The sequence below is a fragment of the Ictalurus punctatus genome, chromosome 14, assembly GCF_001660625.3.
Source record: "Ictalurus punctatus breed USDA103 chromosome 14, Coco_2.0, whole genome shotgun sequence".
Taxonomy (NCBI): Eukaryota; Metazoa; Chordata; class Actinopteri; order Siluriformes; family Ictaluridae; genus Ictalurus; species Ictalurus punctatus.
This window is the reverse complement of record NC_030429.2, coordinates 1,010,416-1,035,858: the sequence shown is the minus strand read 5'-3', so window position 1 is coordinate 1,035,858 and position 25,443 is coordinate 1,010,416. Positions and strand designations below refer to the sequence as shown.

Below are 25,443 nucleotides of genomic sequence, written 5' to 3'. Positions count from 1 at the left end.
GTATTTCAAAAAACTGCTGATCTCCTGGGATTTTCACACTCAACAGTCTATAGAGTTTGCACAGAATGTTGAGGAAGAGAGTGGTGACAGTTCTGTGGGTAGAAACTGAGAAAAATGGACAGATGGGTTTGAGCTGCCAGGGAGGATGTAGTAAATTATCTTCTCATTCTGTATAACTGTGGTGAGCAGAAAAGCATCTCAGTATGCATAAAACATTGAATTTTGAGGTGGATGGGCTACAGCAGAACATCACATTGGGTTCCACTCCTGTCAGCTAAGAATAATAATCTGAGGCTATCCAGGGGCAAAGACTCACCCAAACTGGACACTTGGAGATTAGGGGGGAGATTAGCCTGAGATTAGTTGGCGATTAGTCTTCATCTGTCCAGTTTGGGTGAGTCTGTGCCCATAATAGCCTCAGATTCTTCTTCTTAGCTGACAGGAACCAGACGTGGTCTTCTGCTGTTCCACGTTCGGGTTTGATGGGTTGTGCATTCTGAAATGCTTTTCTGCTCAACCATGGTTGTAGAGTGCTTATTTGAGTTACTTCCTGTCAGCTCAGACCAGTCTGGTCATTCTCCTCTGCTCTCTCTCATCAAGGTGTTTCAGCCTCCAGACCCACCACAAACAGGATGTGTTTTTTGTTTTTCGTACCATTCTGTGTAAACCGTCCCCATTCTTTTGAGTCTGCTGTGTGTGGAAAATGTCAGGAAATCAGCAGATTCTGAAACCCTGCGCCCATCTAACACCAACAAGCACGCCACAGTTAAAGACACTGAGATGACACCTCTCCTCCATTCTGATGTTTTATGTGAACATTAACTGAAGCTCTTGACCGGTTTATGCTTGATTTTATGCATTGTTCTTCTGCCACATGATTGAATGATTAGATAACTGAAAGAATGTGGACAATGAGTGTATACTTCCAGTGCAAATATCCACTTTAAATTTACATGCATATAATGTGTCTTAAATTTGTACTTATTAATATTAACACCAACATATGTATTTATAAGCATAAACAAATGTATGTTTAAAAAATGTAATTTATAGGAGGGAAACGTTTGGACACTAAAAATATATGTATGTATAGGTTACATACATGTATATTTGTGTGTGTGTGTGTGTATAGGTTTTATATATATATATATATATATATAAAAATTACACACACACACAATATCTGTGTATATATAGGTTACATAAAAATAAATTACATTTTAGATTTAAATGCTGCAAAGAATGTTCTGGTGTCATTATAAAAGATGATGCTATTGGTTGGGAAGATGTCTCAGGGATGACATTATTAAACCACGCTCAATTGGAAATAGCTACAGAACAAAGACCTTAAACATCCCTGTTAGTATAATTGATTTGATAATACAGAGCCACGCACAATTTCATTTCAGAATTTCCTTTCGTTCCCACACTTCACACTAAACTCCTCTGCTGAAAAAGCAGCACAGGAATACACACATAAAAGCGTTTACACAAATTAGATCTATTACATACTCTGATCAGACAAAGCAAAAAATTTTAATTCTTTGTGGTTTAATTCTGGCCCATGACGAGATGAATTATTGCCAACGTTGCAAAAACCTAATTACTTGTTACCATAGATGTATGTTACCAAGCTGTAATTGCCAACAAATGCTTTGCAACAAAGTGCTAATTTCAGTCATATTTGTGATGTCCAAATACTTCTTTCTCTTTTCAGTTAAATTTTTTAAACATATCTTTTTGGGGGGTTTTTTGTTCATTTTTATGGCATGAAGTGGATATTAAAGAACAAAAACCACAGTGTCTGAATACTTCACCGTAAATCAGAATTATAATGTGAATAATTGAAGTGCATCTGCTTCTGGAATTATCTACATACAGAATTATTTAGAATAAATTATAAGTCTTAATGCGTGACCTTAAAACTGAAATGTAATTTAATGAACAGTATTGAAAAAAGGGGATATTCTTAAACTACAGTACTCGGATTTATTTGGGAGATCTGCTTTCATGACATAAAACTATGAATGTTATAAATTTCTTTAACCTTTTTTTCCTCTTTTAAACAGACTTAATAGTGAGGCAAGGAAGTTAATATCAGCATTTGGCAGCTCCTATATCAATTCACTCAGCTTCAGGGACAACTGGCTGTTTGTTGGAGGAAAAGGGATCAAAACCAAGAGTCCTTTTGAACAGGTGAATTTTCATCATCTCCATCTTGATCTTTATCAGAAGCCAATGTGGCTCAGAAATGGCATTGGATTCTTTTTCCTTTTCTTTGGTGTTTGAGAGACACACGTCTTCTTAAATACACTCACTGTAAACTTTATTGGGAATACTATATTAATACTGAGAGGGGCTCCCTTCAGGGGCCTTCTCAGTCAGACCCGGTGACTAGGACGGCCACTGAAGAACATTGAACTCATTGTCATGTTTATGAAACCAGTTTGAGATGACACTTGATTTGTGACATGGTGTAGTATTGTACTGGAAGTAACCATTAGAAGATGGTAAATTGTGACCATGAATGGATGCACACGGTCTGAACAATAGGCTGAGGCATTATAGAGATGGATGATTGGTGGTAATGAGCCCACAGCATAGCAAGAAAACATTCCACACACCATTACACCACCTCCACCAGCCTGGACTGGTGGCACAAGGCAGGTTGGGTCCACTGATTCATGCTGTTGGTGGCAAATTCTGAACCGACCATCTGTGTGCATCAGCAGAAATTGAGATTCATCAGACCAGGCTATATTTTTCCAGTCTTCAACTGTCCTGTTTTGGTGAGCCTGTGCCCACTGCAGCCTCAACTTTCTATTCTTGGCAGACAGAAGTGGAACCCGACGTGGTCTTCGCCTCTTGTAGCTCATCCAGCTCAAGGTTCCACTTGTTGTGCATTCTGAGACGCCTTTCTGCTCACCACGACTGTACAGAGTGGTCATCTGAGTTACTGTAGGTGTTTCTGTCCGCAGAACTGATGCTCATGGGATGTTTTTCTTTATTGCACCATTCTATGTAAACTCTAGAGACTGTTGTGTGTGAAATCAGCAGTTATAGAAATACTCAGAGCAACCCATCTGGCATTAACCATCATGCCACTCTCAATTACATTATTAAATGAATGATTAGGTGTTCATGTTCCTAATAAAGTGCTCAGTGAGTGTAGATGTGAATCTCTACCTCTATTGATTCTGCACTAAAATTCTAATTAAGGGGAATTCTTTTATGAAAATAATTATTAAGCCTGTTCTGTGAAGTTAATCGTGTAATGAAATTCAACTAAACTTCTTCTATTGTTCTCAGTACATTAAGAACAATGCTGAGACCAACAAGTATGAAGGCTGGCCAGAAGTTCTGGAAATGGAGGGTTGCATTCCTCGGAAGCACGACTGATATCCTCTAGATCATCCTTCTGATCCAAATGATGTAGATTCTCTGTGTGCCCAGTCAATCAAAAGAAAAGTTCTTCCATAGATTTCACTTTTCCCCACAATATGCAAATGATCCTTGATTATTATCTTAATGAATATGCAATCTGAATGACAGACTACAAATTGACAAGCAAAGCTGTATGATGAGCTACAGTCAGGGCATTATGGCATTTCATAGCAACTCATACTCATGAAATTATGCATCAGAACCATATTTATAATTATCTAACGAGTATCACAGATCTGTAATTTTATTAAATTAGAATTGAATTGGGGCTTTTTAGTATTATATTAACACTGCCGGTCATGAGTGCAGTTAAATGGGAAAACAAAACCCTCACAAGCATTATGTGATGAGAATATACAGTATAAAAAATGGTATACTGTAGTTGTGCTCGGTTCTGGTGAAGAGAGTTTTGCCATGTAAATATTAGATTTTTTTTTTGTGTTGTTCCTAAAAAGTGAAAAAGCATTATACCTTTTTTATGTTGACGGAATGTAAAGCTGGTGCCGACAGCTACTGCTACGGCTTCTTGGGTGAATTTTTGGTTTGTTTCGTTTTTTGAAAATCATGTCTGTTAGGTTTTTATATTACATCATATATATATATATATATATATATATATATATATATATATATATATATATATATTATATTATATTATATTATATTTATATATATATAAAATATAATATAATATAATATAATATACACATACATACACATTCTGAGGTAAACTGATTACCTGTGTCTTTGGCTCATATAATTATTTTACTCAGAACGTATAATATCCCCTTTCCGCTACGTTGCCCTTTTATTGTACTAAACCATCATGAGGAATCATTTTGATAATTATGCGGCTCAACAGAAGCTGAAGCGCTTTCATTAAATTGCTTCTGGCACTTTAATCTAGTTTACAGAGTTTCTTCTTCTAAAGCAGATGTTTGTGAAAATTGTTTAGGTTAAATTTTTGTTTAAATGTTCTACTGCTCATATTTTTTGGTGTTTGTAAAGATTATTCGTAGCTTAGAGTAAAACTTTATTTTATTACTTGGGTGTTTGAATGCATGTGAATGTTACACTTTTAAGTTATTTTATGAACATAGAGAACCCTGATGTTTTATTGATTGTATTTATTTTATTGTCTACTGCATTTAGGGTGGCAAGCTGTAGTACTGGAGGGCCATAGCAAGACTGAGTTTATCATTCTACCTCATTTAACACATCTCATTCAACTCTTCAGCTAGTGGTAGAAAAGGAAAAACACATCAGTTTTGGCCCTCCAGTATGCAAGTCTGATGGTATTGATAATGTATTACTTTAATTATTTCTATTCATGACCAGCTGTTTCTGTAGTGTCCAGTACGATGATCTGTTATGCCAAATGTATAGACCGCATATCTGTGGCACTAAGCAAAATCAGAGAAATATTTTTCTTTTCTGTGAAGCCTAGCCTAGAACATGCTCCACTGGACATTGTCGTGTCCCCTACAGTAATAGATTTGAAAACTACCAGTCTCTTGTTAAAAGTTCAGCACCACCCACCTACACATACACAAACCTACTAAGGGGCAGGTGACTGTTTTTCAGGCTTTAAATTTCTGACTATCACCACAGCTGTGGAAATGGAAATGTCCGTAATCCTGGTGTAGCTTTATCGCTTGGAATGTTTAAATTTTAAGTAGTTTAATTTTTCCGTTTTTAAAAATACAAGTATAGGTGGATTGAGATATGAGCAGTAGGATCAGTAAGATATATACACGGATTGATTTGGTGTGAGACTGCAATAGATCTGGCAGTGTTGGTATGGAATGATGTATTGTCTTACCATACAGCATTTTTCCTCCACTAAAACTATGCTGTTTTGAAGGGGTTCCGAAGGGAACCAATGATGTGCCTTATTTTACCTATTCAAAAAGAATTTTGTGCCCACGTACCAATAATCTTTCAACTATTAAAAACAAACTCCCTTGTAACCCGGATTGAATCTGAATTTTTTTTTCCTCAGTTGCCGTGATACACTTCACTGAACATTAAATCAGCATAAAGATTGGACTGTGGAGCTGCAGGACTACAATATGAACCCTTAATTACTTAGCCAACTGCTCTCCTATAACAAAAGACGGAAATAGGTGCAGCCGCCAGTTGAATGCGTGTTTTAATTTATGATTTATATTTCTGACTCCATTTAATTAATTGTCTGACTCCAAAAGATAATCTAGTTAGTGCTGGAAGTATAATACCTCAGTGTTCTGATTATATTTAGTCTAAAACGGTTTCATGCTAAGCTTTCATTATAAAAAAGACGTCTTTTATGTAGACTATAATAAGTAATTATTTTGGTTAGCTCAGCAGTTAATATTAACATGCAAGTCTAGGCCTTTCCTATTTACTTGTTAGAGGTCAATTTTAAGATACAACAACTTTAGCTTAGGAAACTACTTCTAATGACCATATAAATACAGTCATGCACTTTTAATGCAGCACTTTCTTATGGAAGATCCACTGAATGTTTATAGATAGAAATAACAAATGAATTTATTAAAACAAATGAAGAAATATATGTAACAAATTATACACAAATGAAGGTATGCATAAAATAGAGATAAGTGGGGTTATCTCTGGGGTTAATGGCACAAAAGGCAACCTCTGATGTTATAAGCTCCTTCCTTAACGTTACCAGCCAACTCTTTGTTACAAGCCCACCTTGGGTTCTCCCAAGTGTGTCCTCTTATACCCCTGAGCCTCTTTGAAATGTGACCAAGATACCAAATGGGAAATGAAACAAGGGGTTTTATGGCAGGATAGACTCACAGCTATATAACCAAATAATGCGGAACTGTACACTGATTAAACTCCTGAGAATGGGTGGGTGGGAGCAAAGGAAAAATGTCCCCCATGTAAACCAGGGGTGCCAGCGTGTGTGTCTGTGTGTGTGTGTGTGTGTGTGTGTGTGTGTGTGTGTAGAGCACATATTGCAACATATATTGTAAATCTTGTTTCCTAAACCTATGATATCTTTGATTTCACCACATAGTTCACCATGAAATATGGATATAAATGATATCAAACATGCCCTGAGAAATGCTGTAATTACACACAGTTCAGCTGATCAGTTTTGGTTTACCTAGTATCTCTCAAACACATTCCTGATCATTTTAACCTTAATCAAATTACTGCCACAATTTATAAATCTTCTACAGAGCAATGGAAAAAGGTCATGTTGTCTGATTACCTATTCCAAAGCAATGAGCGCTTCAGGTTACGAAGGGTAGCATATGAAGCGATGCACTCATCAAGCATACTGCCTACTGTACAAGCCTCTGGACGCAGTGTTATGGTCTGGGTTCACTCCAGTTTGTCAGGTCTAGGCTCTGCAACATTATGCGACAATAACCTCGTCAGCTGAGTACCTGAATGTACTGAATGGCCAGGTTATCCCAGCAATGGATTTTTTTTTCTTCCCTGAAGGCACAGGCATATTTGGCAGGATGACAAATTCATCGGGCTTAACTTGTGAAAGAGTGGTTTAGGGAGCATGAGGAATAATTTTCACACATGAATTGGCCACCACAGTGTCCTGACCTCCATTGAATGTCTTTGGGATGTACTGGAGAAGACTTTACGGTGTGGTTTGACTCTCCAGTCCTCAATACAAGGAGGCAAAAAAATTCATGCAACTGTGTATGGGGTAGGACATTAGGTCCCAGTAGGCGTGCCTTTGAATGTTTTTCGTTTGTTCAGCTGTCTAAACAGCGTGACGTAATCACTAGAGATGCACCGATGCAATTTTTCACGCTATGGGCCATCGACCGATAGTTTAAAAACATCCAATGATCAGGGCCCATTATATCTGTCAATCAAAAGAGGGCGGGAAAACACATCAGTTTAGTGCTGTGTGTAAAGATGATGTCTCTTGTGTTGAATGACGACAAAACTGCAGTCTGTAATCTCTGTAAGCTCTGCACTGATAATATTTTACACCAGAAGTGAGCAGCAGTGAAGCGGGAGTTTCGGCATCAAGTCAAATTAAATTTTTTTTTGCAGAGTTGCTCGCGCTGAATTAAAGCACCAGTACACGGTTGGAAGATTTAAATAAAGCCGAGTTGACAAAACATCTATATTGCACAGAAACATATATTTGTAGAGTAGTATATTCCATATACAGTTAATGTTAATATATAAAAAGTTGATATTATATATTACCAGTGTGATGTCAGTGATGAAGTAGAAATGTGTTTGTTTGTGGTGAGTGAGTGTGAGACTAACAGGAGGTTTTTAGAATTCAGTCAGTTAATTCTGTTAATATGAATTAATAACATTCAATAAGTTAAGAATCTTACTTCCGTCTTCAGAATTGAGTTCATGTGTTAATGTTAATTAGAGTAATGTGTTTTGTGTTTATGAGACCAGTTACCGTGAAACAAATTGTTGAAATGGAGAGAATAAAGTTTTTATTTGTATTTCCGTCAGAATTGTGGAATTAATTATTATTAATTTAAAAGACTGTATAAAAGGCAGAACTATCGGTATTGGCTGAGAAATTTAGTATCAGTGCATCTCTAGTAATAACAGCGTGACAAGCCAAGCCAAGCCAGCATGTCAGCACAGCATAGGGAATGAACACACCAAGGATTAACTACTGCCATTGTTAGAGCTTGAGGTTGGCCGTTGTGAAAACCAGTCGTTCTAGATGTGCTATATTGTGAACAACTGCAAATGTTGGTATGCTGATTTTCTACATTCCTATAACAGGAAAGTGGCATGAGATTGGTGTGTGAGGATGCATCCTTCAGAAGTTGTTCTTTGTTCAGTATGAATACTCCTGGGAACATTGAATGTATGTTAGGTAACCTGAGCTCATGATATTTTATTATTTTTATTGGGGAATGTGTCCAGTCATTGATTTTCCTGCTATTTGTATTTATAATTCCTTTGTGCCTACCATAACTCATGATGCAGTAGTTATACTAAACGCCCTGTGGGTGTGCTCTGAAGAAAGGGAGGGAGCGGATTTGTATATGTATGTACATGTCTGTAGTAATTTAATATTTTATTTTTAATGTAATTTCATGGAGTGCAGCATAGTTGTTGTCTTTTTAAATGTCTGTATTACTGATGAAAATTTTGATACACTAGCTTCCATCTGCATCCTTTAATTAGGGTGGTTTGTGTGGGACCCACGTGGGCCTGTTCATAGTTTTCAGTCACATGACTGATTTGGAGACCTGGAGAGCAAAACATCATTCCAAAATGGCAGCCAACACTGGACACTCCATGGAACTGCAACACAGGCCTGTCAAATTTCCATCTGTTTCAAGTCATGAATATTTTGATCACCTCTCAAAAGAACAACAACAAAGGTATTTGAAAAACATTCGATATGCCATCCATATACAGCAGAGAGAAATGGTTTGTATGTTTTGTAAAACCTTATTTTTTACAGGTCCAGGTCAAAGGTCATCACCAATCATAATTATCTTGACCGGTGTAGGTCAAAGGTCATCATCATCAATCATAGTTGAGAGAGGTATGCCAAAGATAATGTTACATGTGCTCTTTCCCATAGATCCGTATGTTTATCATCATCAATCATAATTATGTTGACAGGTATAGGTTAAAGATTAATATTGGTGGTCTTTCCCAGAGATTCACATGTTCTTGACAGATGTATTTCAAAGATAAATTATGTTAATTGTTCTTTCCCATAGATCAATCACTGATCTTGACAGATGAAGGTTAAAGATGTAGTTCATTGGTTGAAATTAATTTCATTAAAAGTTGTCATAACTTCATTAGAAGTTTTTTTTTTTTGAGCCTAAACATTTGTTTTTAGAGTGTGCATGTGCGTATGTATTGATCTATTTGAAAGAACGTGTGTGTGTGTGTGTTCAATTAACACAGGTTTTTAAGTTGACGATCATTTTAAAAATTATGTTGCTCCAATTAGATTTTCTCCAGTAGATTGCAGCCTTTTAAACCAGGAAAAACGACTAAGTTGTATATTGATATTCCATGTTGATATTTCTGTAAAGCTGCTTTGAGACAATGTCTATTGTAAAAAGCGCTATACAAATAAAATTGAATTGAATTGAACTTACACAGAACTGTCACTAAATAAGACTTGGTCTATGCTTTGACATCCCATGTCCCCACTGGCTGACAGTCAAGTCGTGTACATTTATGACCTCTGTAACACTGTTTGATCTGAATGTGTGATCTTTCCTGGCAGTGGTATGTTTGTGTGAGACAGAGACGTCTGATTTCTGGGGGCTTTGCTGACCAGAATGCTTACAAATGTGTTTATGTTAACAAATTAAGTAGAGAGTCGTGTGTCTCAGTGCTTAAATAATGGTTAAGACGTTGTAGTTAAACACAGAAGAAACTCTGCAACTATCTGTTACAATGTCTGCTCCGAGAAATCCTAATACCCTAATACCCTGATGAAATGAGAGAGGATCTGACTTCTGCTCCGAGAAAACAAAAACAAGATGTTAGTTTGACAGTTTCTTCATGAAGATATTGTAAAGACGTTGTTGTTTAACCCTGAGCAGGACGTCAACAACTCCGAGGATCGTCTCTTTAGTTGGTAGAAAAACATTTAAAGGTGATGTTTTAAAAGAAATGGGTGTTTCGTCCATAATGGTTAAAAAGAAAAATGTTTGTAGTCCAATGTGAAATAAATCGGTGGACACACACTGAGTTCATTTCTGTTCCACAGTCTGTAAGGATCCCCGCCCTTAATGTAGAGTGACATATGTACACACCCTCCATGACTACGTTACTTAAGGTTCAAACATTTTTATTTTGTGATGGCAGCAGGACAAAACAGTTGTACATTTGGTATCTGGTGATTTTAGAATTAGACCCAACTGACAAATACGCTGTGTGAATGGCTTTGTCAGGCAAAGAGCACGATCGCATGGAAAGTGTATACAGGAGTAATTGGGGTGATTTAATGCTTAGGAATTCTACAGTACTTCCACTTGGGAACATTTCAACATGGCCCTCAGAGAGGCATTATCTAAGGTACATATATATATATATATATATATATATATATATATATATATATATATATATATATATATATATATATATATATATATATATATATATTATAATATGCTATATTAGATCAGATCACCTACTTATTATTTCCTTGTATGGGTTTATGACAGTGAGCAGTCATATACACTATAAGCCAGAGGTATAGAAGCAGGTGAGTTATTTTTAAAGGTTCCAAATTAATTTAACAGTTAAGGCATATTTCCAACAGAACAGAATATTAAACATGTAGTGTAAACTAGTGTAAAAAAATTCTCTGAAATATTTCAGTGAAAATATTTTTCCATATTAAATGCATTATATTAGAAAAGATAGCACAGCCTTTGTTGACAAGTCACAAACTTTTTACAATACTTTATTATAATTTGTTTAGGAGCATCTGAATCTGGCAAATAACTTGTATTGCATTTAGGCATACAATAAAAGATAATAAACAAATGAGGAAGAAATGACGTGTACACTACTTCTGCGGATATTAAGTAAACCGTTTTGTTCAAACTTCAGCATGATCCTTAGAGAAGAAGAAACTTATGGCACCTTATGAATACCATGTGAAGGAGTAAGTTGACTAGTCACTTACAGTTACAAAGACATGTCCTTGTGGAGGCTCACCTTTGCACCAGCATTGTCCCATTGCACGTCTTCTCCCATGTCAACATATAAGAAAAGGCAAAAAGTAATATAAAGATATACAAGAATATATTTATAAAATATAAGACATTACAAGGAAAAAACGGAATAATATTATTGAACAGGGTCTGCCATACATCCCTTTCAAGTGTTAGAGCATTATCAGTATTGTACAGCAGTTGGGACAATAGTTAGCGACAGTTGGGACAGTAGTTAGCGACAATTGGGACAATAGTTAGGGGCAGTTGGGAAAGTAGTCAGCAACACAAAATAACTACTGTCCCAAGTGCCACAAACTACTGTGACGACTGTCGCTGACCACTCTCTCAATTGACCCCTAAATACAAACTACTGTCCCAACCTAAATAAATACCCCTAAATAAAAACTACTGTCCCAACTGTGCCTAACTACTGTCCCATCTGTCGCTAACTACTCTCCCAACTGCCCTGAACTGCTGTGACAACTGTTGCTAACTACTGTCTCATCTGTCACTAACTAGTGTATCGAATGACTGTAACTACTGTCCAAACTGTCGCTAACTACTGTCCCAAGTGCCCCAAGCTACTGTCCCAACTGTCGCTAACTACTGTCCCAAATGACCCTAACTACTGTCCCAACTGCCGCAACTGCCGCTAACTACTGTTTTACAACTAACTACAGCTAAATACTGCTTACAACTGTCCCTAACTACAGTCCCAACTGCCGCTAACCACTGTCCCAACTACCCCTAACTACTGCCGCAGCTGTTGGAAACTACTATCCCACCTGCCAGTAACTACTGTCCCAACTGCTCCTAACTATTGTCCCAAATGCCGCTAACTACTGTCCCAACTACCCCTAACTACTGCCGCAGCTGTCGGTAACTACTATCCCACCTGCCAGTAACTACTGTCCCAACTGCCCCTAACTATTGTCCCAACTGTCGCTAAGTACTGTCTCAAATGCCCCTAAGTACTGTCCCAACTGGCCCTAACTACTGTCACAACTGCTGCTAATGACTGTCTGAACTGCCCCTAACTACTGTGCCGACAGCCGCTAACTGCTGTCCCAACTACTGTCCATCTTCCGCTTGCTACTGTCCCAACTGCAACTAACTACTGTCCCAACTGCCCCTAACTACTGTCCCAACTGCCCCAACTGACGCTTACTACTGTCCCAACTGCCGCTAACTACTGTCCCAACTGCCCCTAACTAGTCTCCCAACTGCCACTACTGCTGTTAACTACTGTCCCAACTGCCCTACCTACTGTGCCAACTGCCCCTAACAACTGTCACTAACTACTGTCCCAACTTCCGCTAACGACTGTCTCAACTGCCCCTAACTACTGTGACAACTGTCACCAACTACTGTCCCAACTGTCCCTACTGCCGGTAACTACTGTCCCAACTGTGGCTAACTACTTTCCCATCTGCCCCTAACTACTGTCATAACTGCCACTAAATACTGTTCCAACTGCCCGAACTACTGTCCCAACAGCCACTAACTACTGTCACAACTGTCCCTAACCACTGTCCCAAATGCCCCTAACTATTCAATTCAATTCAATTTTATTTGTATAGCGCTTTTTACAATAGACATTGTCTCAAAGCAGCTTTACAGAAATATCAACACGGTATACAGATATTAAAGGTGTGAATTTATCCCAACTGAGCAAGCCACTGAGTGGCGACGGTGGCAAGGAAAAACTCCCTAAGATGTTTTAAGAGGAAGAAACCTTGAGAGGAACCCGACTCAGAAGGGAACCCATCCTCATCTGGGTAACAACAGATATTGTGAAAAAGTTCATTATGGATTTATATGAAGTCTGTATAGTGTTAAGAGCAGCCGTAGTCCCAGCAGTCTGGAATTAAAGAAGATTTGAGCTCCATCCAGAGGCAGAAAGGATCTGGATCTCTAGTATCTCCATAAATTCGTGTGGGGCTCGGCGAAAGGAGAGAGGGAGAAAGTAGAACAGAATCTAGTCAGGGTAGGCTTGAGTAAACAAATACGTTTTAAGCTTAGACTTAAACACTGAGACTGTGTCTGAGTCCCGAACACTAATAGGAAGACTGTTCCATAACTGTGGGGCCCTATAAGAGAAAGCTCTTCCCCCTGCTGTAGCCTTCACTATTCGAGGTACCGTCAGATAGCCTGCATCTTTTGATCTAAGTAGGCGTGGCGGATCATATAAAACCAAAAGGTCGCTTAGATATTGTGGCGCGAGACCGTTTAGTGCTTTATAGGTTAATAAGAGTATTTTATAATTAATGCGAGATTTTACTGGGAGCCAATGCAGTGTGGATAATATCGGTGTGATATGGTCGTATCTTCTAGTTCTAGTTAGGACTCTAGCAGCTGCATTCTGGACTAATTGGAGCTTATTTATATTCCTACTGGAACATCCAGACAGTATGGCATTACAGTAATCTAATCTAGAGGTGACGAATGCATGAACTAGTATTTCCGCATCATGTAGTGACAATATGTTTCTTATTTTAGAAATATTTCTGAGATGACTACTGTTCCATCTTCACCAACTACTGTCCCACCTGTTCCAAACTACTGTCCCAAGTGCCGGTAACTACTGTCCCAAGTGCCACAAACTACTGTGACGACTGTCGCTGACCACTCTCTCAATTGACCCCTAAATACCGTCCCAGCTGTCCCTGACTACTGTGCCAACTGTCACTAACTACTGTCCCAACTGCCCCTAACTACTATCGCAACAGCCCCAATTACTGTCCCAACTGTTCCTAACTACTGTCCCAACTGCCACAAACTACAGTCCCAACTGTTCCTAACTACTGTCCGAACTGCGCCAAACTACTGTCCCAACTGCCCTACTGCCGCTAACTATTGTCCCAACTGCGACAAACTACTGTCCCAACTGTTGCTAACTACTCTCACAAGTGCCCGAAACTACTGTCCCAACTGTTGCTAAATACAGTCCCAACTGACGCTAACTATTGTCCCAACTGCCCCGACTGCCGTTAACTACTCTCCCAAGTGAACCTATCTACTGTCCTAACTGCTGCTACTGCCCCTTAGTACGGTCCAACTGCCACAAACTACTGTCCCAACTGTCGCTACGTACAGTCCAACCACCCCTAACTACAGTCCCAATTGCCCCTAACTACTGACCCAACTGTAGCTAACTACTGTCCCAATTGCCCCTATCTACTGTCCCAACTGCACCTAACTACTGTCCTAACTGTTGCTAACTACTGTTGCAATTGCCCATAACTACTGTCCCAACTTTCAATAACTACTGTCCCAACTGCCCCTAACAACTGTCCCAACTGTCGCTAACTACTGTCCCAACTGCCCCTAACTACTATCCCATATGCCCCTAACAATTGTCCCAACTGTCGCTAACTACTGTGCCAGTTGCCCCTAACTACTGTCCCAAATGCTCGTAACTACTGTCCTAACTATCGCTAACTACTGTCGCAACTGCCCCTATCTACTGTCCCAACTGTCACTAACTACTATCCCAACTGCCACTAATTACTGTCCCAACTGCACAAAACTACTTTCCCAACTGCACCTACCCACTGTCCCAACTGCGGCTAACTACTGTCCCATCTGCCCCTAACTACTGTCCCAACTGTTGCTAAGTACTGCCCCAACTGCACCTACCTACTGTCTCAACTGCCCCTAACAACTGTCCCATTTGCCGCTAACTACTGTCTCAACTGCACCTAACTACTGTCCCAGCTGTCGGTAAGTACTGTCCAAACTGCACCTAACGACTCTCCCAACTGCCCCTAACTACTGCCACAACTGCCCCTAACTAGTGTCCCATTTGCCCCTACTGCCACGAACTACTGTCCCAACTGCCCCAACTACTGTCCCAACTGCCCTTAACAACTGTCCCAACTGCCCCAACTACTGTCCCAACTGCCCCAAACAACTGTCCCAACTGCTGCAAACTACTGTCCCAACTACACCTAACTACTGTCCCAACTACTGTCCCATCTGTCGCTAACTTCTGTTCCACCTGTCGCTATCTACTGTCCCAACTGCCCCTAACTACTGTCCCAAATGCCCCTACTGCCGCTAACTACTGTCCCAACTGCACCTAACTACTGTCTCAACTGCCCCTAACTACTGTCTCAACTGCCGCTAACTACTGTCCCAATTGCCACAAACTACTGTCCCAACTGCCACAAACTACAGTCCCAATTGCCCCGAACTACTGTTCCAACTGCCACTAACTACTGTCTCAACTGTCACTAACTACTGTCACAAGTGCCCTAAACTACTGTCCCAACTGTTGCTAACTACAGTCCCAACTGACGCTAACTACTGCCCCTACTGCCGCTAACTACTCTCCCAACTGAACCTAACTACTGTCCTACTGCTGCTACTGCCCCTTAGTATGGTCCAACTGCCGCAAACTACTGTCCCAACCACCCCTAACTAATGTCCCAACTGCCGTTAACTACTGTCCCAACTGCCCCTACCTACTTTCCCAATTTGCCACTAACTACTGTTCCAACTGCCCCTAACTACAGTCCCAACTGCCGCTAACTACTATCCCATCTGCCACTAACTACTGTCTCAACTGCCCCTAACTACTTTCCCAAATGTACCTAACTACTGTTCCATCTGCCCCAACTACTGTCCCAACTGTCGCTAACTACTGTGACAACGGTCGCTAAGCACTGTCTCAACTGTCCCTGACTACAGTCCCAAATGTTGCTAACTACTGTTTCATCTGTTGCTAACTACTGTCTCAAATGCCCATAACTACTGTCCCAACTGTCGGTATCTACTGTCCCAACTGCCCGTACCGCCACTAACTACTCTCCCAACTGAACCTAACTACTGTCCTAACTGCTGCTACTGCCCCTTAGTATGGTCGAACTGCCGCACTCTACTGTCCCAACTGCCCATAACTACTGTCCCAACTGTCGCTACATACATTCCAACTGCCCCTAACTACAGTCCCAACTGCCCCTAACTACTGACCCAACTGTCGCTAACTACTGTCCCAACTGCCCCTAACTACAGTTCCAAATGCTGCAAACGACTGTCCCAACTGCTGCAAACTACTGTCCCAACTTCTGCAAACTACTGTCCCAACTGCTGCAAGCTACTCTCCCAACTGCACGTACCTACTGTCCCATCTTCCACAAACTACTGTTCCAACTGCCCCTAACCAGAGTCCCAACTGCGGCTAACTACTGTCCCATCTGCCCCAACTACTGTCCCAACTGTCGCTAACTACAGTGACAAGGGTCGCTAAGCACTGTCTCAACTGCCCCTGACTACAGTCCCAAATGTTGCTAACTACTGTCTCAACTGTGTCTCACTACTGTCCCAACTGCCCCTAACTACTGTGCCAACTGTCACTAACTACTGTCCCAACTGCCCCATCTACTGTCCCAACTGTTCCTAACTGCTGTCCCATCTGCCACTAACTACTGTCATAACTGCCGCAAACTACTGTCCCAACTGCCACTAAATACTGTCCCAACTGAAGCTAAGTACTGTCCCAACTGAACCTAACTACTGTCCCAACTGCCGCTAACTACTGTTCCAACTGTCGCCAACTACTGTCCCAACTGCCCCTAACTACTGTACCAACTACCCCTACTGCAGCTAACTACTGTCCCACCTGTGCCTAACTACTGTCCCATCTGTCAATAACTATTGTCCCATCTGTCAATAACTGCTGTCCCAACTGCCGCTAACTACTGTCTCAACTGCCCCTAACTACTGTCCAAACTGCTGCTACCTACTGTCCCAAATGCCCGTAACTACTGTCCCAACTGTCATTAACTACTGTCCCAATTGTCCCAACTACAATCCCAATGGGCCCTAATTACTGTCCCAACTGCCCCTAACTACTGTCTCAATTTCCACTAACTATTGTCCCAACTGTCCCTAACTACTGTCCCAACTGCCACTAACTACTGTCACAACCGTCGCTAACTACTGTCCCAACTGCCCCTAACTACTGTCCCACCTTTTGCTAACTACTGTGACAACTGTCGCTAACCACTGTCTCAACTGCCCCTAACTACTGTCCCAACTGTTGCTAACTACTGTGACAACTGTCGCTAACCACTGTCTCAACTGCCCCTACTGCCGCTAACTACTGTCCCAACTGACCCTAAATACTGTCCCAACTGCCCCTAACTACTGTCCCAAGTGCCCCAAACTACTCTGCAACTGCCTCAACTTCTGTCCCAGCTGACGCATACTATTCTCCCAAATGCCGCAAACTACTGTCCCAACTGCCCCTAACTACTGACCCAACTGCCCCTTACTAGTGTCCCAACTGTCAGTAACTACTGTCCCAACTGCCCCTAACTACTGTCCCAAGTGCCCCAAACTACTCTCCCAACTGTCGCTAACTACTGTCCCAACTGTCCCTAACTACAGTACTTAGAGACAGTTGGGACAGTAGTTGGGTGCAGTTGGGACAGTAGTTAGCCACAGTTGGGACAGTAGTTAGCGGCATTATGCCTAGTTGGGACAGTAGTAAGGGGCATTTGGGACAGTAGTTAAGAAAAGTTGGAACAGTAGTTGTGGCAGTTGTTACAGTAGTTAGCGACAGTTGGGACAGTAGTTATCTGCAGTTGGGACAGTAGTTAGGGACAGCTTGGACAGTAGTTAGCGGCAGTTGGCACAGTAGTTAGGGGCAGTTGGGACAGTAGTTAGGGGCTGATGGGACAGTAGTCAGTGACAGTTGGGACATTATATAGTAGTTATCTGCAGTCGGGGCAGTTGGGACAGTAGTTAGCGACAGTTTGATAGTAGTTAGGGGCACTTGGGTCAGTAGTTATGGGCTGTTGGGACAGTAGTTATCGGCAGTTGAACAGTTGTTAGCGGCAGTAGCGGCAGTTAGCAGAGTACGTAGGGTCATTTGGGACTGTAGTTTATGACCGTTGGGACAGTAGTTTGGGGCACTTGGGACAGTAGTTAGTGGCAGTTGGGACAGTAGTTATCGGCAGTTGAACAGTTGTTAGCGGCAGTAGCGGCAGTTAGCAGAGTAGGTAGGGTCAGTTGGGAGAGTAGTTAGCAGCAGTAGTGGCAGTCGGGAGTGTAGTTAGAAGCAGTAGGGGCAGTTGGCACCGTAGTTAGGGTCATTTGGGACTGTAGTTTATGACCGTTGGGACAGTAGTTTGGGGCACTTGGGACAGTAGTTAGTGGCAGTTGGGACAGTAGTTAGTGACAGATGGGACTGTAGTTAGGCACAGTTGGGACCGTAGTTAGTGGCAGTACGGGCAGTTGGGACAGTTGTTAGGGGCTGTTGGAACAGTATTTAGTGACAGTTGACACAGCAGTTTGGAGCAGTTGGGAAAGGAGTTAGTGACAGTTGGCACAGTAGTTAGGGGCAGTTTGGACAGTAGTTAGTGACAGATGGGACTGTAGTTAGGCACAGTTGTGACAGTAGTTAGTGGCAGTAGGGGCAGTTGGGACAGTAGATAGGGGCAGTTGGGACAGGAGTTGGGGCAGGTGGGACAGTAGTTAAAGACAGTTGTCACAGTAGATAGCGACAATTGGGACAGTAGTTAGCAACAGTTGGAACAGTAGCTACGGGCATTTGGGACAGTAGTTAGCAACAGTTGGGATTGTAGATAGCAACTGTTAGAACTGTAGATAGCGACAGTTGGGACAGGAGTTAGGAGCAGTTGGGACAGTAGTTAGCAGCAGTTTGTACAGTGGTTAGGGGCAGTTGAGGGAGTGGTTAGCGACAGTTGTCACTGTAGTTAGCAACATTGGGGACAGTAGTTAGGGCCAGTTGAGACTGTAGTTAGCGGCAGTTCCGACAGTGGCCAGGTTCAGTTGGGACAGTAGTTTAGGGGCAGTTGGGACAGCAGTATGCGGCAGTTATGACAGTAGTTAGTGGCTGTTAGGACAGTAGTTAGGGGCAGTTGGGACAGGAGTTAGGGGCAGTTTGGACAGTAGTTAGCAGCAGTTTGGACAGTGGTTAGGGGCAGTTCAGTCAGTAGTTAGTGGCAGTTGGGACAGTAGTTAGGTGCAGTTGGGACAGTACGTAGCGTCAGTTGGGACAGTAGTTAGGGGCAGTTGGGACAGCAGTTTGAGGCAGTTATGACAGTAGTTAGTGGCTGTTAGGACAGTAGGGGTAGTTGGTACAGTAGTTCGTGGAAGTTGAGACAGTAGTTAGTGGAAGTTGAGAAAGTAGTTAGCGGCAGTTGGGACAGTAGTTAGCGACAGTTGGGACAGTAGTTCGGGGCAGTCGACACAGTAGTTATCGGCAGTTGGGACAGTAGTTAGGGGCAGTTGGCCCAGTAGTTTGCAGCAGTTATTACAGTAGTTAGGGGCAGTTGGCACAGTTGTTTTGTTGCAGTTGGGAGAATAGTTAGCGACACTTGGGACTGTACTTGGGGGCATTTGAGACAGTAGTTAGCGACAGTTGGGACAGTTGTTAGGGGCAGTTGAGACAGTAGTTAGGTGCAGTTGGGACAGTACTTAGCGGCAGTTGGGGCAGTAGTTTGCAGCAGTCGGGAAAGTAGTTTGCAGGAGTTGGGGAACTAGTTTGCAGCCGTTGGGACAGTAATTATTGGCAGATGGGACAGTAGTTAGCGGCAGATGGGACAGTAGTTACCGGCAATTGGGAGAGTGGGTAGGTGCAGTTGGGACAGTACTTAACAACAATTGGGACAGTAGTTAGGCCAGTTGGGACAGTAGTTTGCGGCAGATGGGACAGTAGTTTGTAACAGATGGGACAGTACTTAGCGTCAGAAGGGACAGTAGGGAGAGTAGTAAGTGGCAGTTGGGACAGTAGTTTGTAACAGTTGGGACAGTTGTTCGGGCAGTTGGGACAGTAGTTAATGACACTTGCTACAGTAGTTAGGGGCAGTTGAGACAGTAGTTAGCGGCAGATGGGACAGTAGTTAGGGGCAGTTGGGACAGTACTTAGCGACAGTTGGGACAGTAGTTAGGGACAGTTGGGACAGTAGTTTGCGGCAGTTGGGATAGTAGCCAGTGGCAGATGGGACAGTAGGTAGGGGTAGTTGGGACAGTAGTTTGCGGCAGTTGGAACAGTAAGCGACAGTTGGGACAGTAGTTAGGAGCAGTTGAGGGAGAAGTTAGGGGTAGTTGGGACTGTAGTTAGGCACAGTTGGGACAGTAGTTGGGCACAGTTGGGACAGTAGTTAGCGGCAGTAGGGGAAGTTGGGACAGTAGTTAGGGACAGGTGGAACAGTAGTTGGGGCAGTTGGGTCAGTAGTTAGTGACAGATGAGACAGTAGTTAGTGACAGATTGGACAGTAGTGAGGAACATTTGGGACAATAGTTGGGGCAGTTGCATCAATAGTAAGGGGCAGTTGGCACAGTCGTTTTTTTGCAGTTGGGAGAATAGTTATCGACACTTGGGACTTTACTTAGGGGCAGTTGGACAGTAGTTAGCAGCTGTTGAGACAGTCGTTAGGGGCAGTTGGGACAGTAGTTTGGGGCAGTTGTGAAAGTAGTTTAGTGACATTTGGCACAGTAGTTGGGGGCAGTTGGGACAGTAGTTTGTGGCAGATGGGACAGTAGTTAGGGGCAGTTGAGAAAGTAGTTAGTGGCAGTTGTGACAGTAGAGCGGTGGAGTTGGGACAGTACTTAGCGACAGTTAGGACAGTAGTTAGGGACAGTTGGGATAGTAGCCAGTGGCAGTTGGGATAGTAGGTAGGGGCAGTTGGGACAGTAGTTAGCGGCAGTTGGGACTGTAGTTAGGGTTAGTTGGGACAGTAGTTAGGAGCAGTTGAAGGAGTAGTTAGTGGCAGTTGGGACAGTAGTTGGGGCAGTTGGGACAGTAGTTAGCAGAAGTTGGGACAGTAGTTAAGTACAATTTGGACAGTACTTAGCGACAGATGCTACAGTAGTTAGGGACAGTTGGGACAGTAGTTTGCAGCAGTTGGGACAGTACTTTGCGACAGTTGGGACAGTAGTTAGGGGCAGTTGGCACAGTAGTTAGTGGCAGTTGGGATAGTAGTTAGTGACAGTTGGGACAGTAGTTAGGGGCAGTTGGGACAGTAGTTAGTTGTTAGGGGCAGTTGGGACAGTAGTTGGGGCAGTAGTTTGTGGCAGTAGGGGCAGTTGAGACACTAGTTAGGGGCAGTTGTGGCAGTAGTTAGGGGCAGTAGTTAGTGGCAGTTAGGACTGTAGTTTGCGGCAGTTGGGACAGTAGTTAGCGGCAGATGGGACAGTAATTAGGGGCAGCTGGGATAGTAGTTAGGTGGAGTCGGGACAGTACTTAGCGACAGTTTTGACAGTAGTTAGGGGCAGTTGGGACATTAGTTAGCGGCAGTTGGGACAGTAGTTAGGTGCAGTTGAGACAGTAGTTAGCGGCAGATGGGACAGATGTTAGTGGCAGTTGAGATAGTAGTTAGGTGTAGTTGAGACAGTACGTAGCAACAGTTGGGACAGTAGTTAGGGGCAGTTGGGACTTCAGTTTGAAGCAGTTGGGAAAGTAGTTTGCGGGAGTTGGGCCAGTAGTTAGCGGCAGATGGAACAGTAGTTAGCGGCAGTTGGGACAGTGGGTAGGTGCAGTTGGGACAGTACTTTGCAACAGTTGGGACAGTAGTGAGTTGTAGTTGGGACAGTACTTAGCAACAGTTGGGACAGTAGTTTGAAGCCTTTGGGAAAGTAGTTTGCGCGAGTTGGGCCAGTTGTTTGCAGCAGATGGGACAGTAGTTAGCGGCAGTTGGGACAGTGGGTAGGTGCAATTGGGACAGTACTTTGCGACATTTGGGACAGTAGTTAGGGGCAGTTGGGACAGTAGTTAGTGGCATTTGGGATAGTAGTTAGGGGCAGTTGGGACAGTAGTTAGGGGCAGTTGGGACAGTAGTTAGCGACAGATGGGACAGTAGTTAGCGATAGATGGAACAGTAGTTAGGGACAGTTCGGGACAGTAGGTAGGGACAGTACTTTGCAGCAGTTGGGACAGTAGTTTGCGGGAGTTGGGACAGTAGTTTGCTGCATTTGTGACAGTAGTTTGCAGCAGTTGGGACACTAGTTAGTGGCAGTTGGGACAGTAGTTATGGACAGTTCGGACAGTAGTAAGCCTCAGTTGGGACTGTAGTTAGGGGCAGTTGGAACAGTAGTTAGTGACAGTTTGACAGTAGTTAGGGGCATTTGAGACAGTAGTTACCGGCAGATGGGACAGTAGTTAGTGGCAGTTGGGACAGTAGTTGGGACAGTAGTTAGCGACAGTTGAGACTGTACTAAGTGGTAGTTGGGACTGTAGTTAGGGGCAGTTGGAACAGTAGTTAGTGACAGTTTGACAGTAGTTAGGGGCATTTGAGGCAGTAGTTGGTCAGTTGGAACAGTAGTTATCAACATTTAGGACAGCAGTTAGGGGCAGTTGGTGCTGTAGTTAGGGGCAGTTGGAACAGTAGTTATTTACAGTTTGACAGTAGTTAGGGGCAGTTGAGACAGTGGTTAGTGGCAGTTGGGACAGTAGTTAGGGGCGATTGGGACCGTATTTAGCGGCAGTTGGGACTGTACTTAGCCACAGTTGGGACAGTACTTCGCGGCAGTAGGGGCAGTTTGAACAGTAGTTAGGAATAGTTGAGACAGTAGTTCGTAGCAGTTGGGACACCAGTTGTGGCAGTTGGCACCGAGTTAGGGGCAGTTAGGACAGTAGTTAGCCACAGTTTGGACAGTAGTTAGCGACAGTTGGGACAGTAGTTATCGACAGTTGGGACAGTATTTGGGGCAGTTGGGAATGTAGATAGCAACAGTTAGGACAGTAGTCAGGTGCAGTTGGGACAGTAGTTAGTGGTGCTTGGGACAGTACTTAGCGACAGTTACAACACTATTTAGCAGCAGTATGGCAGGTGGGACAGGAGTTAGTGGCAGTTGGGCCAGTAGTTAGGGACAGTAGTTAGCGACAGATGGGACAGTAGTTATGCACAGTTGAGACAGTAGTTAGTGGCAGTTGGGACAGTAGTTAGTGACAGTTTTGACAGTTGTTAGGGGCACTAGCGACAGTAGTTGGGGAATTTGAGACAGTAGTTAGCGACAGTTGGGACAGTAGTTAGCGACAGTTGGAACAGCAGTTACGGGCATTTGAGACAGTTGGGACTGTAGTTAGTGGCAGTTGGGACTGTAGGTAGGGGCAGTTGGAACAGTACTTAGCGACAGTTGGGACAGTAGTTGGGGAATTTGGGACAGTAGTTAGGGCCACGTGGGACAATAGTTAGCTACAGTTGTGGCAGTTGGAACAGTAGTACACAACAGTTGGGAGAGTTGTTAGCTGCTGTTGTTACAGTATTTAGCAGTTGTTATTGTAGTTGGGGAAGTTGGGACAGAAGTTAGCGGCAATTGGGACAGTAGTTAGTGGCAGTTGGGATTGTAGTACGCAACAGATGGGACAGTAGTAAGGCATAGTTGGGACAGTAGTTAGGGGCAGTTTGGACAGTAGTTAGTGCCAGTTGGGTCGGTAGTTATGGGCAGTTTTGACAGTAGTTAGGTGGATTTGAGACAGTAGTTACCGACAGTTGGGACAGTAGATAGCCCCTAACTACTATCCCAACTGTCGCTAAATACTGTCCCAACTGTTGCTATCCACTGTCTCAACTGCTCCTGACTACAGTCCCAACTGCAGCTAACTACTGTCCCAACAGTCCCAACTGTGCCTAACTACTGTCCCAAATGTGGCTAACTACTGTCCCAACTGTGAGTAACTACTATCCCATCTGCCTCTAACTACTGTCTCAACTGCCCCTAACTACTGTCCCAACTGCTGCAAACTACTGTCCCAACTGTCGCTAAGTACTGTCCCAACTGCCGTTAACTACTGTCCCATCTGCCCCTAACTACTGTCACATCTGCCACTATCTACTGTCCCAACTGTCGCTAACTACTGTCCCAACTGCCCCTAATGCCACTATCTACTTTCCCAACTTACCCTAACTGCTGTACTAACTGCTGCTACTGCCGCTTACTACTGTCCAACTGCCGCTGACTACTGTCCGAATTGCCCTTAACTACTGTCTCACTGCCCCTAACTACTGTCCCATCTGACCAAACTACTGTCCCACCTGTTACAAACTACTGTCCCAACTGCTGGTAACTACTGTCCCAACTGCCACTAACTATTGTGACGAATGGCGCTAACCACTTTCTCAACTGCCCATAACTACAGTCCCAACTGCCGCTAACTACTTTCCCAACTGCCCATAACTACTGATGCTTACTACTGTCAAAACTGTTGCTAAGTACTTTCCCAACCACCCCTAACTACTGCCCCAACTGTCACTAACTATTGTCCCAACTGTCCCAAACTACTGTCTGAACTGCCCTTAACTACTGTCCCAACTGTTGCTAACTACTGCCTTACCTGCCCCTACCTTCTGTGCCAGTTGTCTCTAACTAATGTCCCAACTGCCCAACTACTATCCCAGCTGCCGCTTACTACTGTCCCAACTGCCCCTTACTATTGTCCCAACTGCCACTAACTACCGTCCAATCGGCCACTAAATACTGCCCCAACTGCCCCTAACTACTGTCCCAACTGTACAAACTACTGTCCTAACTGTGGAAAACTACAGTCCCAACCCCCGCTAACTACTGTCTCAACTGCCCCTAACTACTGTCTGAACTGCCGCTAACTGCTGTCCCAACTGCACCTAACTACAGTCACAACTGTGCAAAACTACTATCCCATCTGTCCCTACCTACAGTCCCAACTGCCACTAACTACTGTCCCAACTGCCCCTACTGCCGATAACTACAGTCCCAACTGCCGTTAACAAATGTCCCATCTACTGTCCCATCTGCTGTCCGAAGTGCCCCTAGCTACTTTCCCAACTGCCCCTACTGCCGCTAATTATTGTCCCATCTGTCGGTAACTACTGTCCCATCTGACACTAACTACTGTCCCATCTTTTGCTAACTACTGTCCCAACTGTCCCAACTGCGGCAAACTTCAGTCCCAACCACCCCTAACTACTGTCTCAACTGCGCCTAACTACTGTCCGAACTGCCCCTAAATACTGTTTCAACTCCCCGAACTACTGTCCCAACTGCCACTAACTACTGTCCCAACTGTCCCTAACCACTGTCCCAAATGCCCCTAACTACTGTCCCATCTGACCAAACTACTGTCCCACCTGTTACAAACTACTGTCCCAACTGCTGGTAACTACTGTCCCAACTGCCACTAACTATTGTGACGAATGTCGCTAACCACTTTCTCAACTGCCCATAACTACAGTCCCAACTGTCCCTATCTACTGTCCCAACTGCCCCTACTGCCACTAACTACTGCCACATCTTTCACTAACTACTATCCCAAATGCCACAAATTACTGTCCCAACTGTCACCAAGTACTGTCCCAACTGCACCTATCTACTGTCC

General features: G+C 43.1%; 1 protein-coding gene across 4 annotated transcripts in view; it reads left to right on the top strand.

Moving 5' to 3' along the window:
• The window catches only part of fam3c (FAM3 metabolism regulating signaling molecule C), a 79,394-nt gene that overhangs the window by 16,260 nt on the left and 37,691 nt on the right, over nt 1–25,443 (top strand). For 2 of the 4 annotated variants that reach the window (XM_053685745.1, XM_053685744.1), the window contains exons 9-10: nt 2,070–2,196; nt 8,602–8,968. In XM_053685745.1, the coding sequence (XP_053541720.1) occupies nt 2,070–2,196; nt 8,602–8,968 (494 nt within the window). Of the gene's footprint in view, nt 1–2,069; nt 2,197–3,309; nt 4,053–8,601; nt 9,252–25,443 lie in introns of those variants that run through there. The other 2 variants (XM_047159868.2, XM_017485890.3) reach the window with 2 other exon arrangements.